The 18,791-nt window shown below is 36.3% G+C and overlaps 1 protein-coding gene across 4 annotated transcripts in view; it reads left to right on the forward strand.

Moving 5' to 3' along the window:
• The window catches only part of XRN1 (5'-3' exoribonuclease 1), a 168,167-nt gene that overhangs the window by 26,454 nt on the left and 122,922 nt on the right, over positions 1-18,791 (forward strand). For all 4 annotated transcript variants that reach the window (XR_008426157.2, XM_053918514.1, XM_053918515.2 and 1 more), the window contains exons 4-14: positions 2,760-2,869; positions 2,964-3,074; positions 4,296-4,378; positions 7,072-7,159; positions 7,244-7,412; positions 8,160-8,227; positions 8,534-8,671; positions 11,010-11,073; positions 11,284-11,389; positions 15,744-15,833; positions 17,836-17,992. Coding sequence is in view for 3 of the 4 variants with exons in the window: in XM_053918514.1 (XP_053774489.1) it covers positions 2,760-2,869; positions 2,964-3,074; positions 4,296-4,378; positions 7,072-7,159; positions 7,244-7,412; positions 8,160-8,227; positions 8,534-8,671; positions 11,010-11,073; positions 11,284-11,389; positions 15,744-15,833; positions 17,836-17,992 (1,184 nt within the window). In the remaining variant the exon portion in view is untranslated. The remainder of the gene's footprint in view (positions 1-2,759; positions 2,870-2,963; positions 3,075-4,295; positions 4,379-7,071; positions 7,160-7,243; positions 7,413-8,159; positions 8,228-8,533; positions 8,672-11,009; positions 11,074-11,283; positions 11,390-15,743; positions 15,834-17,835; positions 17,993-18,791) is intronic.

The raw sequence follows: 18,791 nt of genomic DNA on the forward strand, positions 1-18,791 counted from the left end.
CTTAAAGCAACCCCTTTAACATTTGTTGCAATATTGGTTTGGTGGTAACAAACTCCTTTAGCTTTCTCTTGTCTGGGAAGCTCTTTATTTCTTCTTCAATTTTAAATGATAGTCTTGCTGGGTAAATCAGCCTTGGTTGTATAGGCCCTTGTTTTTCCTCAGCTTGAGTGTTTTTTACCATTCCTTCTGGCCTGAAATGTTTCTGTTGAGAAATTATAAGACAGTCCAATGGGAACGCCCTTGTAGGCAATTAACTGCTTTTCTCTGTGGCTTTTAAGATTCTCCTCTTGTCTTTAAGCCTTGCCATTTTAATTATGACGTGTCTTGGTGTAGGCTTCTTTGGGTCCATCTTGTTTTGGACTCTCTGCACTTCTTGGGACTGTGTGTCTTTTTTCTTCACCAGGTTAGAGATGTTTTTGGTATTATTTCTTCAAATATGTTCTCTACCCTTGTTCTCTCTCTTCTCCTTCTGGTACCCCCATGATGTGGATGCTGTTACACTTTATGTTGTCTTAAAGGTCCCTTAAACTATCCTAATTTTTTTTTTAACCTCTCTGATTTTTTTTTTAACCTTGTATTTCAAATTACTAATTTGATCTTCTGCTTCATCTAACCTACAGTTTATTTCTTCTAGTGTGTTACTTTTTAAATATTTCAGATACTGAATTCTTTATTTCTGTCTCGTACTTTTTTATGGTTTCTGTTTTTTTCATGCTGCTGAGCATTCTATAACCTTTACTTTGAACACTATATCTGATAAATTGCTTGTCTCCATTTCATTTAGCTCTTCTTCTTGAGAATTTTCTTGTTCTTTTATTTGAGGACTGTTTCTTTGCCTTCCCATTTTGGCTGCCTCTTTGTGCTTGTTTCTGTATATTGGGTAGATCTGCAAAGATGTTGGCGTAGGCCTATGTCAGACGCTGTGACTGGCCCTTGGCGACCTGTTTGGAGCTGTCAGCAATCCGCATCTTGTGGCTCTCTCTGCTGGGCCTGGGTGCCTCTAGAGGAAACGAAGCAGCACACCAAGGCTGGCTTTTACCAGCAGCAGCCCAGGGATGGGTCAGCTGAAGTCTCAAAGCTCCTAGAGATCTGCATTCATCTGCAGGCTGTCTATCAGGCTTAATCAGTAAAGGAACCTCCCAATGTATTCGTCAGCAGCAGGGCTTAAACTCCACAGGGTGGAGCAAGAGGGGTTCCTGCCAGTTGGGAGGTTGCTTCCCCCCAGGCTGCTGCCACATGGAGGGGAGTGTTCTGTTCAAGAAACTATGGGGAATGACTGAGCACAGGGATCCTGGTGGCTGACCCTTCTTCAGCTCTCTCCCCAGAGCCACCAACCCCAGAACCTCCTCACATGGCTCTAGTCTACTCTGCCCTCCCTCTGCTGGGGCTCAGGGTAAGTGGCTACAAATGAAATTTTGTGTGTTAGCCATTTAAGAGTCTGCCTGCATCTCCAGCCATCTCTTTCTGTTGGACAGAAATCCTACTGCTTTTCACAGCCAGATGTTATTTGGGTTCCTTTTCTGCTTCTGGTGCTGTAGGCTGGGGAGCTCAGCTTTGGGTTTAGATCCCACACTTCTTAGGGGGACACACCCCTGGATGCTGAAATATCCCTCTGGAACTTCAGCTGCCTCTTTTGGGAGCCTAGCCAGCCTTCTTACGCCTCCACAGTTCCTACAAGTCTGCTTGTGGTGATGTGCCTTCTTCCGTAAGTCCTTGGTTATAAGGTTTCCCTCCACCTAGTATTCATTTGGTTATTCAGGATGATTTTTCTATAATCAGTTGTAATTCCAGTTTCGTCCTGGGAGGTGGATAGTGTAGCTTCCACCTACTCCACTGCCATCTTCCAAAGCTGTCTGTTGCCATTTGTTGTGTGAAAACTGACTCAGTGAGGCTGTGGCTCATCCAAGTTCATGTAGCTAGCTTTTTGTGTTTCAAATGAGAAACTTATTCCATTAGTCCAGAGTGCTCACTGTTGTACATCTCCAAGGCAATTAACCCTTCTGTGACTTTAGGTATAAATGAATTTATCAGTATTAAGATTGATTTTATATGCAACAACATACTCTGTACTTCCTAGAGCTTTGTTTAATTATCATCATAATCCTTTGCTTTGGAAAATAATATTAAGGTCTTTCTCATGAATCCTTTACTAACTCTGATAATTTTCTTTTTCAGTCAGTGCCCTAATCACATATTGCTTGGCTTAATAACCAATTTAATCCTGATTGTAGTTTAAGACTGTATTACTTTGGCTATTGACCATCTGGGCTTTTCATAAAACATGACCATATAGACTTAGTTTCCAGATTAATAATAATTTTTCAGGTTTACAGTAGTTGCCTTTGTTGATGTTATTAATAGCAATTCGATTGAAGTTGTATGCCTTATAAAACAAAACTTCAGAATCCAGCAGAGGTAATAGAAGATGGAGATTTATTAGAAAGTTGAAACTTTTTCCTTGTGTAAAAATATTTGAGGTATAGCCCTAAGACAATAGTAATATTCCTTGACTTTCCTGTGTGACAATAACTTAATTTTACTATAACCAGTGAAATCAGAAACAGTAAAAGTGATATCTGCTAGGGAAAGGTGCAACATTACTTGCTTTTCTAGATAAATAAGAAACATTTGACCTCCTTTGGAGATCTTAGTTAGCTATTAATTACCTGGACACCAAGATTCAATTTTATGTTGTCATTGGGAACGTGCTGTTTTTATGTCTCTTTCAGATTAAACTTTTTAAAACTTGTTATTTATAGGGACTGAATTCATGGCCAGGTTACATGAACATCTGAAGTACTTTGTAAATATGAAAATTTCTACAGATAAGTCATGGCAAGGAGTCACCATCTATTTCTCAGGCCATGAGGTATTATCTTTCTTTTTAATTTAAAGAGTTATTTTTTAAAATTTAATATTCTAATGCATATCATATTACCAAAATTTTAAAACCTTATATTTAGACTCCAGGAGAAGGAGAGCATAAAATCATGGAATTTATCAGATCTGAGAAAGCAAAGCCAGATCATGATCCAAACACCAGACATTGTCTGTATGGTTTAGATGCTGATTTGGTAAGTATAACGTTGGTTGTTGTTATAACCTTATACCATGGTAGTTAAATATTTAACATACTTATTCTTTATGTAAGAAGCTTTCTGGCTATGGAAACAAATATTTGAGACATAATAATGATTGCTGCCATTGCCATTACAAAAACAATTGAAAAATGATCTGTTTTGCCAAATACGATCAACAGGTGTCTGTAGTTAGTGTTTACATCTAACTGACCCTGACGCTGTAAATGGCACGCTGGGGTCAGGGGAGAGGGCCCTGCTTACCCTCATGCTTAATGCATGACTTTTAATATCACCTGATTTGATAACTCCATGACTCAAGTAACTTTGCTAGACTTCTTTTGGCTTTTTATTGTGGAAATTTTCAAACATAAACAGAAGTTGAGAAGATAGTATAATGACCTTTATTTACCTTAAATAATTTTCAATTCCTATCCCTCACCATCTGTCTCCTTTCTCCTACTTCTCTGGATTCTTGAAGCACATCCCAGACTTTGTATTATTTAATCTATAAATTTTTCATAATGTTTCTCTAAAGAGGGTTATTAAAAAAACATAATGCCATTATTGAACACAAAACAACAATTAACAATCACTGTTTAATATGTAAATAACCATTTGGTATTGTCATTTCCCTGATTGTTTCATAAATGTTTCATTTTTTTGTTTGTTTGAATCAGTACTGAAATAAAATATATAGCATACATTGCAGTTGGTTGATATATGTCATGAGACTATTTAACTTTCTTTGGGGATTACAGTACTAAGTGAGAAAATTAAATGAAAATGCCCTTTTCCATTTTTTTCTGAGTTTTTACATGGTGAAGGTATCCTGGCCTCCAAAAGAGTCCTACTTTCTGTTATTGGGAAATCTGCTGCTTTTAATTTATTACCCATTCCTCCATGGCAAGTGGAAAGGTGTAAAAACCAAAAGAAGGTTTTGGGGATTTTTTTGGTTGGGGTTGGGAAGAGTGTCTAAGATCATGTGAGTGTCTAAGGTAAACATTTTTGTCTTAGAAAAATGTTCTCACTTTACCCCATTCATAACCTATAAATTGATCATATTTTGATATTTCTATATTTAATTTGGTAACATTGTTTCATCTTGAAAAATAATCATGTTTTCTATATAGAAATACTTTTTATTTGATTGCTTTTGTGAACCTGATATTATAAAAAGTGAGAGAATAGAAAGAATTCTTAATCATTTTTCAACAGATTATGCTTGGATTAACAAGTCATGAAGCACATTTCTCCCTTTTAAGAGAAGAGGTTCGGTTTGGTGGCAAGAAGACGCAAAGGTAAATCATGCTGTATATATCTTGGGAGAAAAACAATTTAAATTAAGAATACGAATCCCTAAATAGATATGTGATCTGTAAATATTTTTCCCATTCTGAGGGTTGCCTTTTCACTCTGTTGATAGTTAGGTAATATCCAAAATTTTAAATTGTGATGAAGTCCAGTGCATTTTTTGTTTTGTTCCTTGTACTTTTAGTGTAATGTCCATGAAAGCATTGCCAAATCCAGTGCCATAAAGCTTTTTCCCATTTTATTTTAAGAGCTTTGTAGCTTTAGCTCTTACATTTAGGTCTTTGATCCATGTTGAATTAATTTTTGTATATGGTATAAGGTAAGGGTCCATCCTCATTCTTTTGAATGTGGATATCCAGTTTTCCCACCACCACTTGTTGAAAAGATTGTCTTTTTAAAAATAACTTGACCATATATGCAAGGGTTGATTTTGGGGCTCTACAGTCTAATCCATTGGTCTGTATGTATGTCTGTACGGCAGTACCACAGTATTTTGATCACTGTGGCTTTATAGTAAGTTTTGAAATTAGGGAGAGTGAGCCTTCCAACTTTGTTCTTTTCCAGGATTATTTTAGCTATTTTGGGGGTCTCCTGAGATTAACAATTTTTAGGATGGGTATTTTTATTTTTGTAAAAAAATAATCCTTGGTATTTTATTAGGGATGGCGTTGAATCTGTATATCCTTTTCAGTGCTGTTTATATCTTGATATTGTCTTCCAGTCCATTAACATGTGGTATCTACTTTCTTCCAGCAGAATGTTGTAGTTTCAGTGTACAAGTCTTCTGCTTCCTTTTTTCCTTCTTTTTTTTCTCTTTATGTCTGCCATGCTGTACGTTACAACCCCAGGCTTATATAACCTATAATTGGAATTTGTACCCTTTGGCCACCTGCACTCATTTTGCTCCCTGCACCCCCCTTCCACCTCTGGGCACCATCAGTCTGTTCTCTGTAACTCTGAATTTGTTTTTTGCTTCTGGGATTTTTTCTTTTTTCTTTTGTCTTTTTGGTCAAGTTTATTACTAAGTGTTTTATTCTTTTGGATGGTATTGTAAGTGAAATTGTTTCTTAATTTCCTTTTTGGATTCTTTGTTGCTGCTGTGTTAGAACACAACTGATTTTTGTCTTTTGGTCTGTATCTAGTGAACTTTTTCTACTAGTAGCGCTTTTGTGTGTTCTGTGGGATTTTATATAGAGAGAATTTACTCCATCTCAAAATACATAGTTTTATTTCTTCTTTTCCAATTTTGGATACCATTTATGTTTTCTTGCCTTAGTGCCCTCTGGATAGGACTTCCAGAATAATGTTAAATAGCTATAGTGAAACTGGGCATCTTTGACTTGTTCTTGATCTTTATTTAGTCTTTAATCATTGAGTCATTTAGTATGATGTTAGCTGTGTGTTTTTCTTTTTATAAATTCCCTGTACTATGTTAATGAAGTTTCCTTTTATTCCACTTTGCTAGGTATTTTTACCATGAAAGGGTATTGAATTTTGACAATTTTTTCCTGCTACATGATTGTGGGGTGTTTTTTTTCCTTTGTTTGTTAATGTGGTATATTAACATCAATTTTTTTTCTTATGTTGAATCATCTTTGCATTCCTGGGGTAAATCCCACTTGCTACTGGTGTATAATCCTTTTAATATACTATTGTTAGCCTGTATTCTTACTTGTAATTAGAGTATAGGCTAACGGCCAGATATATGAACCAATCAGGGCAAGATAGGAAGTGATAGTGAAACCAAATACTAGGACCAATAAGTAGAGACTTGATTGAATCTTTATGGGCACTTCATTCAGATGCTGGTGATTTGAAAAGATGATGGGTTGTGTACCCTCAAATTCCTCTTAACATCTCATCTCAAGATGACCCTTTTTATAGGGAGAAGGAAAGCATAGGTAAGGGATTTGGGAAAAGGTAAATCAGGTTAAGAGTTGCCTTATCTCTTATCTGAGAGATAGTTTAGCTAGATAAATACGTGCTAGAGTACTAACTGCCTAGGGAGGCCGTTCACCTAGTATTTATCTGCTGATCAGCAGTCTGACTACCTGGAACACAGTGGCTCAGATACAGTCTCCATCGCTTACAGACTCCCCCCCTCCCCCCTCCCCCCACCCCCACCCCCCAGCCCACAGCCCTTTGGGGCAGAAAGGTTGAATTGCTTGTCAATCTCCTGGTGTCATACATTCCTGGTTCCTGGAATAACAGCTTTCCACATGCATTAGTCACTTAAGCCTGTCAACTATAACTGAAGCTAAAACCTTTAACTCTTGAGTTCCCTTACCAGTAGTGCCTCACCATTGAAGTCTTGGACTGTACTGCAGTACATACAAAAGTATAAAATCAACTTATCTCTATGACCCCGCAGTTTCTTACATCTACTGTATATTACTTAGGCTTTCTTAATTCTCAGAGTCCTTCCACAGAAAGCATAATGTAAACAAATTATTTTGAAATTTATGCTGTATGTATTATAATTGCAATTATATTTTATCTTTACATTACCTTGCATTTTACATATAAATTGCATGCATTGAATACAAAAATTATCTTCTAATGATAAGTTTTATTTTAAGTCTTGCTACATTTTTAAGCTTGAACCTTAAAAATATAATTAACTCTAAATATATATATATATATAAAAAGTTAACTCTGTTGATCATCTGACTAATTACAGGGTATGTGCACCAGAAGAAACCACATTTCACCTCCTACACTTGTCTTTAATGAGAGAATATATTGACTATGAGTTTTCATTGTTAAAAGTAAGTATTAATATATCTATGGACCAAAGATATATATGCAGAAAGTTGCATAGGACTTGACATATTTTTCCCATTTTACTCTAGGACAAGATCACATTTAAATATGATATTGAAAGAATAATAGATGATTGGATTTTGATGGGATTTCTTGTTGGCAATGATTTTATCCCTCATCTACCTCATTTACATATTAATCATGATGCACTGCCTCTTCTTTATGGAACATACATTAATATCCTGCCAGAACTTGGAGGTAAACAAAGTTTAATATTCATTTGTGGCTACTTTAACTTAGCTCTCAGCTAACTCTAAAAATGTTACTCAGGTCATTAGATTATTATATGCACAACTAAAGTAGGAAAAAATTAGGGGTTTCTTTTGATTTAAGGCTCCAAGCTTTAAGGTTATAGTTTTCAATAGCTCATAAGCTAAGAAAATAACCAGAATTATGCAGTCTCATTTATTGACACCTAATTAATCTCTGCTTTTAATTGTTTAAGAAACTCAGTAGAAGTTGTTGTTTTCACTCAGGTTCTTTCATATTTAAACATAGAAATTCAACTTTTCCGAATGGGTAGGCATCAGAGTATTTAATATGAAGGAAAGATTTTTCAGTTAACATGGGAAATTCACAAATGGTGGTGGTACTGAAGAAAACAACAGAGTAGCAGGTTATTAGTTCTTTTCTTCTCAAGGTAACATATCAAATGGTTACATTCTAGACCATATTTAATTTAAATAACTGTTACAATATATTGGAAATGTGGGAGGATTATTATTATGTGACCCTGGAATTTCTTATATTTTGCTTCAGATCTTATTGATTGTATATTATTGTAACAACAATTCATAGAAACTAGAGCCAGTTATATGTAGTCCAGTACAGTGTTTTTCTTTGATTACTAGAATGTAACATTCAACATTTTATAAAAAGGATTTTGTTGAATTGTTTAGAAAAATGACCAGCTTTTAGTCCTAATTTAGATGTTATTTCTTTTAGGTTATATTAATGAAAGTGGGCATCTCAACTTACCTCGATTTGAGAAATACCTTGTGAAATTATCAGATGTAAGTAACCAGAAGTTTTTGTTTTCCTGTCCCAGGGTAGCTGTAAATGGTCACCTAGCGATTACATAATAGCAGAAGAAAAATTTTTTGTAATTCTTATCCTATTGGTCATTCTATATAAATAAATTTACGTAAATTATGTTTATTTGCTTTTTATTTGTAATTTTAGGAGTAGTAGATGAGTTCTCCCATGTGCATAAAAAAATACATTCTCCTGATTTCCTATGCCCCAGAAGTAGTCCATGTTAAAAGTTTGGTTTGTATTCTTCTAGACATACCTAAATGAATTTAAATATTTCTGTTCAGTTTGATCGGGATCACTTCAGTGAAGTTTTTGTGGACCTAAAGTGGTTTGAAAGCAAAGTTGGTAACAGGTACCTCAACGAAGCAGCAGGTGTTGCAGCAGAGGAAGCCAAGAACTACAAGGAAAAGAAAAAATCAAAGGTGTTCATTTTTTTAGGTGTCCTTTCATTTTTTTAGCTGTAAAGGTAAAACTGATATTCCTTGTTTCTCATTTTCTTTCTTATGATTTTGGGGTTGCTTCATTTCATTTTCATTTCTTCTGTACATACATTTAAAAAATTGTTTTGGTTTCTCTTTCTCTGTTAGATCCTATCATTTAAATCTAATCTTTAAAAATCAATTTCTTATTTTATCCTTGAAGAAGAACATTGTGTTTCCTTTGCTGTCCTATTCTTTTTTTTTTTTTAAGATTTTATTTATTTATTTTTAGAGAGGGGAAGAGAGGGAGAAAGAGAGGGAGAGAAACATCAATGTGTGGTTGCCTCTCAAGTACCCGGTATTGGGGACCTGGCCTGCAACCCAGACATGTGCCCTTAGTGGGAATCGAACTGCCTTTGGTTTGCAGGCCAGCCCTCAGTCCACTGAGCCACACCAGCCAGGGCTTCTCTCCTATTCTTTTAAAATTGTAGAAAACATTTCTAAATATAAGAGCCCAGAAATTAGTTATCTTTTTAAAATGTGGATATTTATAGCATTTAATGTTATGAGACATTAATTAGATAAGTGATTTTTCTGTAGAAATAATTTGCATATAAAATCATGTATATAATACTGCAGTAGGGCAGGTTGAGTGATTAATAGCACAATATCTTGTAAACTTTTGATGCTCAATAAATGAATAATAAAATTAGAATATGCTAGTACCATGTAAAACATCTCTAATAAGGTCTAAAGAATGTCTTACATGTGTTAACTTGGAAAATAAACCTTTTCTGAAAATTTCCTCAGCCTATCTATAATTACTGTATTCTTCAGAAGTTGATGAGTTTCCTGTATTCTCCTTGCTGTACTGGTTTTAATTAGGACTCTTGCACCAGGAAGAGCAACTATCTTGATTTTTCTCTAGTAAAGTCCTTTAATTGCTTAGGTTTTTCTTAGTGAAACTTAGCAGCAATCTGCATTCTGCTTTGCAGTTTTTCTCTTAAGAAAACAGCCTCTGCAACCTTTTTTTTTTTAAATCCTCGCCTGAGGATATGTTTGTTGATTTTAAAGAGAGAGGAACGGGAAGAGAGAGAGAAACATTGATCAGTTGCTCCCATTTGCTCCCCAAACAGGAGTAGGACCTGCAACCTAGATATGTGCTATGACTGGGAATCAAACCCACAACCTTTTGGTGTAAGGACGGCACTCCAACCAACTGAGCTACCTGGCCAGGGTGGTCTCTCCAACTTTTTTGGAACTTGAATTCACGAAACTTACATAACAGTCAGTAATCCCTGACTCTACCCACTTCAGCTCAGTCCTTAAATGTCACATGTGTTCCAAGCATAAGTGGTTAACAGTAGAGACACCTTTTAAATGAGAGGAGCTGGAGGATCTGCCCAGGCACAGAAGTTGCCAGAGGCCCTAGTTCTCCTGAAGAAAAGGAAGTGATGAGGATAGGGAGTACGAAGAACAGTAATGACAGTCACTGGCAGTAGCTAGGCAGTCAGAAAATAGAGGAGAGAAAAGATGAAATCACAAGGTAAGGAAAAGATAGGAAGAAAGTGATGAGATGGAAGAACTAAAGAAAAGCAAATGAGTTGCAAAGGATAAAAATTTAGAGGTGGAGGGTGGGTAATAGAGCCATAAGAAGGATGGGATCCAGAGACAGAGAAAGTAGGTGATGTTTATAATCATTGTGTTCCAATCATAATCAAGTATATTTTGTTAAAGGTAGTCCAGAATTGGACACATAAAAATGTTAAGATTGCCCTGGCTGATGTGGCTCAGTGAATTGAGTGTTGGCCTGCAAACCAAAGGGTCACTGGCTGGATTCCCGGCCAGGGCACATGCCTGGGTTGCGGGCCAGGTCCCCAGTAGGGGGCATGTGAGGGGCAACTACACACAGATGTTTCTCTCCCTCTCTCCTTCCCTTCTCCTCTCTAAAAATAAATAAATAGAATCTTATAAATAAATGTTAAGATTGATAAATTATAAAAGGATTTGATGTTGATTATATCTTTTTCTCTAAGTAAATGAAATATTCTTGAAACACATGTAATTAAATATATTTCTCCTTTATAGTTATGACAATTATTTATTACATATTTTTGAGAGGCTCGAATATTAAATTCTACATACAGCTTTAGAAAACCAGTTATGTAAAACCAAAAACATTTACACAGAATTTGGAAATTATTTTTAAAAATAAATTTTTATAATGCGTCACTTAAGGATCATTCCTTTATTTTTAGTATATTTATAAATATCCCTGTGAAATGTCTTACTTTGAAATGTAGCTTGCCATTAATTTCATATTGATTTATAATTTTTATAGGGCCAGGAAAACTCTGTATGTTGGGCTGCTTTAGATAAAAATAGAGAAGCGGTAACTTCTAAGGGTGAGTACAAACTGCATATTAATATGTTACTTTTTGGATGGAATGGTTGTCATATGTTTCCTTTATTAGTACTAATTCAATAATGTTGGATGGAACAGATTTCAATGATAGCTTATAAACATATGCTTTCATATGTATTTATCAAAGCTTTAGATGGAAAAACAAAATATTCTTACTTGGCAGCCACTATGTTTCTGGCTTTTTTTTCAGACAATTTGGAAGATGAGACTGAAGATGATGACCTATTTGAGACTGAGTTTAGGCAATATAAAAGAACATACTACATGACGAAGATGGGAGTTGATGTAGTGTCTGAGTACGTTTTTGCCAATTCTTACTATACTTGAAAAAAATTAGATTTTGTAGTTCTTCATAAAATAGTGTGATTTTGATAGTTAAGGTAGTGAGAAAGAAGGATTTTTTGGTTTCATAAATTATTCTCAATCTTTGAACTGGTATGGCTTTGGAGAATGTGATATTAACTGACATGTGTTGAATTCCTATGATAAAAATTGCCAAATAGAAAATGGTTAGTTTTTTGCTTCTGTCTTCTCAAGCTCACATCACATGTACCTCAAAGGCCACCTGGCTCAACCCTAGGTCAATAACTACTCTGAAAGTTTCTTAAAAACTTAATCTCTAGAGTGGTGGCTTTCATACTTTTAAACTGCAGCCCATAGTATGAATTACATATGATCACATTTTATTTACTTAAACTAATAGTTATAAAGTGCTTATCAAGTGCCAAGCACTATTTTAGGCATTTATATATATTAACTTATTTAAGTCTCACAACAATTCTTTAAGATAAGTAGATTATTATTGTGCAATAAAGGAAGTTAAGGAATGGAGAGGTGCTCAAGCAATACACGTAGTCAGTGGCATGGCCAAGATTTGAACATGGGCAGTCTGGCTTCAGAACTTGGGCTCTTAACCACTAGATGAGGCTGCTTCCCTATTAAGAAAATAAAGAGTTTCATGAAATGCTATGTACCCTTATTTTATGTGATATTAGATATTTTCTATCCTATTGTTCATTTTTGTGTGTGTGTGTGTTTCTTTTTTTTTTAATTGTTATTTTTTAAATATATTTATTGATTATGCTATTATAGTTGTCCCATTTCCCCCCCCACTCCACTCCATCCTGCCCACCCCCCTCCCTCCCACATTCCCCCCTATAGTTCATGTCCATGGGTCATACTTATAAGTTCTTTGGCTTCTACATTTCCTACACTATTTTTACCCTCCCCTTGTCTATTTTCCACCTATCATCTATGCTACTTATTCTCTGTACCTTTACCCCCCTCCCCCCCTCCCACTCCCTTATTGACAACCCTCATGTTCTAGTTGTTTGCCTAGTTTGCTCTCGTTTATGTTTTACGTGTGGCCGTTAATAACTGTGAGTTTGCTGTCATTTTTACTGTTCCTATTTTTGATCTTCTTTTTCTTAGGTAACTCCCTTTAACATTTCATATAATAAGGGCTTGGTGATGATGAGCTTCTTTAACTTGACCTTATCTGAGAAGCACTTTATCTTCCCTTCCATTCTAAGTGATAGGTTTGCTGGATTCAGTAATCTTGGATGTAGGTCCTTGTGTTTAATCTTGGGTAATGTAATTATGATGTGCCTTGGTGTGTTCCTCCTTGGGTCCAGCTTCTTTGGGACTCTCTGAGCTTCCTGGACTTCCCAGAAGTCTATTTCCTTTGCCAGATTAGGGAAGTTCTCCTTCATTATTTGTTCAAATAAGTTTTCAATTTTTTGTTCTTCCTCTTCTTCTGGCACCCCTATAATTCGGATGTTGGAACGTTTCAAGGTGTCCTGGAGGTTCCTAAGCCTCTCCTCATTTTTCTGAATTCTTGTTTCTTCATTCTTTTCTGGTTGGATGTTTCTTTCTTCCTTCTGGTCCACACCATTGATTTGAGTCCCAGTTTCCTTCGCCTCACTATTGGTTCCCTGTACATTTTCCTTTGTTTCTCTTAGCATAGGCTTCATTTTTTCATCTGTTTTTCGAACAGATTCAACCAAGTCTGTGAGCATATTGATAACCAGTGCTTTGAACTGTGCATCCGGTAGGTTAGCTATCTCTTCCTCGCTTAGTTGTATTTTTTCTGGAGCTTTGAAGTGTTCTGTCATTGGGGCCTTTTTTTTGTTGTTTCTTTAAGGGGCGGAGCCTTAGGTGTTCACTGGGGCGGGGTTGCGCTGGTCGCTGCGCTGTGACGCTGTATGTGGGGGAGGGGCCGAGTGGGAGCAATGGCGCCCACCTCACCTCTGGCTTTCAATCTTTCACTCTGCTACTCACAATCAAACTGGGCCCCTCTGGTGCTGGTTCCCGAGTGGGCGGGCCTATGCACACTCTAGGCCCCTGTGGGTCTCTCCAACAACCTCTCCTGTGAGGCTGGGAGTCTCTCCTGCTGCCGCCCCAACCCCCACGGGCGTTTTCAATCAGAGGTTTGAGGCTTTATTTCCCCCCCCCGTGCTGGAGCCCTGGGTTGCGCGGTTTGCTTCACTCCCCACCGTTTGTCCGGTTTATCTGTGTGCGAATGTGGTGCCGCGGGATGCTACCTGCTGCTCTGCCTGCCCCGTTCTCCGCCACTCTGAGTCCGGCCCTCTGGGTTTATCTGTGCAAATGTGGGGCCGCAGCGTCTGCTAGTGCTCGGACTGCCTGCGCCGTTTGTCCCACACTCCGCCAGTCTCAGTCCTGCCACAGCCACGGGAGTCCTCTCCACCCTGGTGCCCGTCTCCGCCCCTCCTACTAGTCTGGATGAATGTTTATTTTCTATTTCCTTGGTGTTGGTCCCCCTTGCTGTTCCATTCTCTGTCAGTTCTGGTTGTGCGAGGAGGCGCAGTGTGTCTACCTAGGCTGCCATCTTGGTTCCTCCTATTGTTCGTTTTTTTCAAATATAATAAAGCACTAAGTATTAGATCTTTTCTAGAGACCCAAGCTTTCAGGCACTGCTGTATATACTCTCAGACTATCTTCTAGCCGCGACATCGTCTTTCAGAAGTGTCTGTATTTATACTGACCTCCAGTAAGTAGAGATAGAGGAATTCAGGTACAATTCACCAGCTCATTTGAAGGCTTGTCAGTTGGCGTTAGCATGTAGGACCTTTGAGACTTGAGAAATAAAATATTTATAATAGTTATACTTTTAATCTTTTATTCTTTAGTTCTTACTTCCTTGATTACAGTTAGGTAGAACTATAGTACCTGCAGTGGCACTAAATGCTTAATTTGATAGGTAACTAGTCTTTGCTTTTATTTCCCTTCTTTTTATATATTAAAATACAGACTTATGAAAATAATGTACCATTTATTTGCCTAGCAAATCAACCAATCTTTTAAAACTGTTGTGCTCATTATTGGTCCATGGTGGTGGTAGAGCTCTTCCTTATTTACTGGGGAGAATATAAATTGGTAAAATTATTTTGGAAAGCACATATCCAGAAGCCTGTAAAATATTTATCCCTCTGATCCAATAATTCTAATTGTTAATCTCTCTTAAACAGGGACAACTGTAATTGAATAACAATAATAAAAAAAATTTAAACTCAAACAGAAGTTGTTTATACAAGGATGTTTTTTATAGTGTTTTATAATAGTGAAAAATTATGAATCTACATTTTCAGTAAGGAGGTTCATCACAATCATCTTTACTTCCTCCTCATCATAATTGCCGTCTCTGCCATCTACACCAAAATCTGCAGAACGGCTGAACTTATACTTACAGAAAGCCCATACAAATTTAGAAAGAAACCTACATTATTAATGAGTACAAGTTTTGAAAGCAGGACACAAAATCATATATATGTAGTGTACTCTCATTACAAAAATAAACCAGCCTGGACATATAAAAAAGACTGAAAAGAAATGTAGCAAAATATAATAGTAATTGCTATACAGTGGTAAAAAATGCTTTTCTTCATTATCGAGATTTTCAATAATGAGGGTGTATTTCTTTTATAATAAAAAAGTTCCTTTTTTGTTATACAAAAAATTTCATTTTCAGAGTGTGCCTCTCTAAACACTGGAGATCTGGAATATTTAAGTGCATCTTGACCTGAATTTTGGTAATACACACTAACAAGATTATAGCCACTTTTGGCTTTAGTCTGGGGCCCTTTCCCCTCTCCCTGCCCCCTCCCCACCCCATCCCCACCGCCCCCTCTGATGTATTTTACCTTAAATGGCAGGTTTTTAGAAAGAAGAAGGGATTAGGGGGAAAATTGTCTGTGGATCTATAGCACTTTTCAAAGTGTTTTCCAGCTGCTATAACCATATCTTAAGATGCTTCTGATTTCCCTCTCTGATTCTCTTAGGCATCCTCCTAGAGGAAGAAAATTCCCACCCCATTTTCTCAAAGCGCCCCAGCTATTTAAGGGAGTGGTAGTACCACTTTATGGAAATCTGCACTGGCAAAATTGTCAACTGTTAAACCAAAGCATAGTTCATTGGCTGAATAAATACGCACAGCAGTTTTAAATATTCTGGTAGTTGGTTTTGGAAACATACAAGGCAAACAATCTGACAGAATGGAATTTTTAAAAAACAGTATTTTGGAGATTTTCTGATTATAATTATTTAGCTCATTGAGGCAAATTGTGGTATCAGCAGATTTCATGCTGTCTTTAAAAAAATAATGTTATAATGAAAATACTCTTCTGTTTTCAGTGACTTTCTGGCTGATCAAGCTGCATGTTATATTCAGGCAATACAGTGGATTTTGCACTATTACTATCACGGAGTTCAGTCCTGGAGCTGGTGAGGGAACACGAAAAGAAATGTTTTTTTGTATTGATTCATTAATGTAGTCTCATTTGGAGATTCCTTTACTTTTACTTCTATTTTTGGTAGTATTTTTAAAAAGGTACATACAGCCAAGTTTAAGTGAAATGCAGGTAATGTCTCCTTAGATAAAAACACTTTAAGAAGACTTTGGTATAACAATGATACTTTCAGCCCTGGCAAATGGCACATAATAAAAGTCCTTTGTTAATCTAAGGATTTAAAATTCTTTATCATGGTGTATAAAGACTGACCAAAGTCTTTATAATTATTGGGTGTGAGTTATTGTCATGTGGGGTTGTTCATTATATTCTTTTTTACATTTTGTGTGTTTGAGAAAATTTTTTTTATCAGGAGTAATTATTGAGGAATGAATTATTTGAATGTTAGACTGTGAAAGGTAAAGAAGAAAAAAGAAAAGAATAATTGGTTTTTCCAGGAAATAGTAATTTTTCATTTCTCTCAAGCTTCCTATTCCAGCATGTTCCATCTACATTTCCAAACCAACCCCCCAAATAGAAAAATAAACCAAAAAATGATGCAGAAAGGTAGAGACTTTTAGGTGATGAGATGGCTCATTTTGTTTTGCTGTCAGAGTACCTGTGCTAGGCTTCATTTTAAAGCACCACATAGCAAAGCAAAGCAACATAATGTAACAATTATGATTTCATTTACTAATAGCCTTTAAAACAGTCTTTCCTATAACTAACTTGATTCTCAGCACTTCTTTGAAGAGTGTTCTAATGACAAAAATCCTCGATTTGCCTTTTTTAGAGGATGAGTGTTATTCTTATCATATCACTGATATTAAGGCCAAGCAGTTAAAAAGCATGTTCTCATATACCATATTTTTCAGACTATAAGACGCACTTCCCCCCAGATTTGGAAGGAAAATGGGAGTGCATCTAGTCCAAATGTAGCTTACCTGGCTTGCAGGGCGTGGTGGTCGGGGGCGGGGTGGGGGAGTGGGGGGGTGGGAATTGGCGACAGTGGAGCAGGGGAGGCAGGAGCAGGACCACATTTTTCACTTCAAAAATTGTTTTCCTATTTTCCTCCTCTAAAACCTAGGTGCGTTTTATGGTCCAGTGCATCATATAGTCTGGAAAATATGGTAGTCCTCACAGCTAATTAAATTAAGCCTTGTTCTTTGCCTTTTGCAGATGAGGCTCAAAGAGGTTAAATTATCTTTCTAAGGTCATGCATACCACCTCTATGCAAGAATCAAGTCCAAGCCTGTCTGATTCCAAAGTCTTTACAGTTTCCATTATTCCACATGCCATTCTGCCTCCTGAACTTTTCCATTCATTTCAAATATGCCATAATTGTGAACTATAAAAAAATATTTCTTCATTTTTTAGTTATCCTTAGTCAAATATTAAGAATATTGACATTTAAAAAAATTGTATGTGTGAAGTTTTTTAAAAATACTTATACCTATAGTTAAAGATGGGAAAGTATTAAAAATAGTTGCATGACTGATAAATACTTTAATCCTTGTCACAAACATAATAATACGTAATTCAAATATAAAAGTTCGTAGAGCTGACTAGTAAGAAAGATCCAATGTAAGCCCAGATTCACTGTTCCCCTTGTCCTCATGGCAGAGGCCTAGCCTCACTGAGAGTCTTCTGATTACCTCAGTACTTCATTCCAAGAACGTATTGATTGGAAAATGCACACTCATCATTTTGGGAACTAACCCATTATGTTACATATATTCTTCAGTTACATTTTACATCCCAATTTTCAAAATGTTTGAAGCTGTACTTTAAAAATTAAGTAAATACAACATTTGTCTCCATCATATGACCTAAATTTTTTAAGACTACTGATTTCTTATACTCAGTTGGTAGAAGTATGGGTGATAATTTTTTATTTAGAATTATTGTTGTGTTGTTAAAATATGGAAACATACATATTTAATATTGACCTGTTTCATAACATTGCCATTTGTTTAAAACTCAGTTTTGTTTTATAGGTATTATCCTTATCATTATGCACCTTTCTTATCTGATATCCGGAACATCAGTACACTCCAAATCCATTTTGAACTAGGAAAACCTTTTAAGCCATTTGAACAGCTTCTTGCTGTACTTCCAGCAGCTAGCAAAAATTTACTTCCTACATGTTACCAGGTGGGTTTTAGAATTAAATGTTTTTATGTTCTTTTTAATATTTGGAAGCTCCTCCTGCAAACCTAGAGACAGAGTACCCAAATTTCTTTAATAGCTAAATATATTTTTATTTTCAAACACAGTAGTTCTTAAGTCCTTTGAAAAGTATTTCTGATTTAAAGTTAGCATTGTTTTAAACATGTAGGCAAACTCTACAAACTATTCAGAGCAGTTTGTTTTTAGCCTTTTCATTTTCAGCATCTCTATGCAAATCTGCAGTTTGTCTCTGCACTGATGAAAATAAAGTGAGTCAGGAAAAATCTGAAGCTATCAGCTTTGTCCAGATGTTTACTTATTTCATTCTTGTTCTCTTTTTTCCCCTCCACTTATTAGACTAGATATGATTCTCATAAGTCATTTATCTCAAGAGAAGTATTACCTCAGTTTATATTTGGGTTTTAAGTATTTCATTTATCAAACTGTGGAATGAAAGGCTTTTCTCTGGTTAACATATTTACATAACAGGGCAGATATTTAGGGACGATTTGAGTCACCAAAATTACACAAAGCCTGCTAAGCTGGTTCTGAGGGTAGAATGCATTTAGAACTGCTTAGGGTTAGAGTATCAATCTGTTCTGTCGTCTGGTCCCAGGAACTAGAGTAGACACGCATGCGCGCACGTGCTTTGCCCCTTTCGAACAGTGTTGGGCTCCCTTCTGCATCTTTCTGAAACTTAACCTGTCCTCCACACTGGCCCCTTTGGTCACCCTTAAGTTTCTTCGATGCTTTTTTGCCTATTTCTAGATATATTAAAGATTGG

This window comes from Desmodus rotundus, chromosome 2 (assembly GCF_022682495.2).
Source record: "Desmodus rotundus isolate HL8 chromosome 2, HLdesRot8A.1, whole genome shotgun sequence".
Lineage (NCBI taxonomy): Eukaryota > Metazoa > Chordata > Mammalia > Chiroptera > Phyllostomidae > Desmodus > Desmodus rotundus.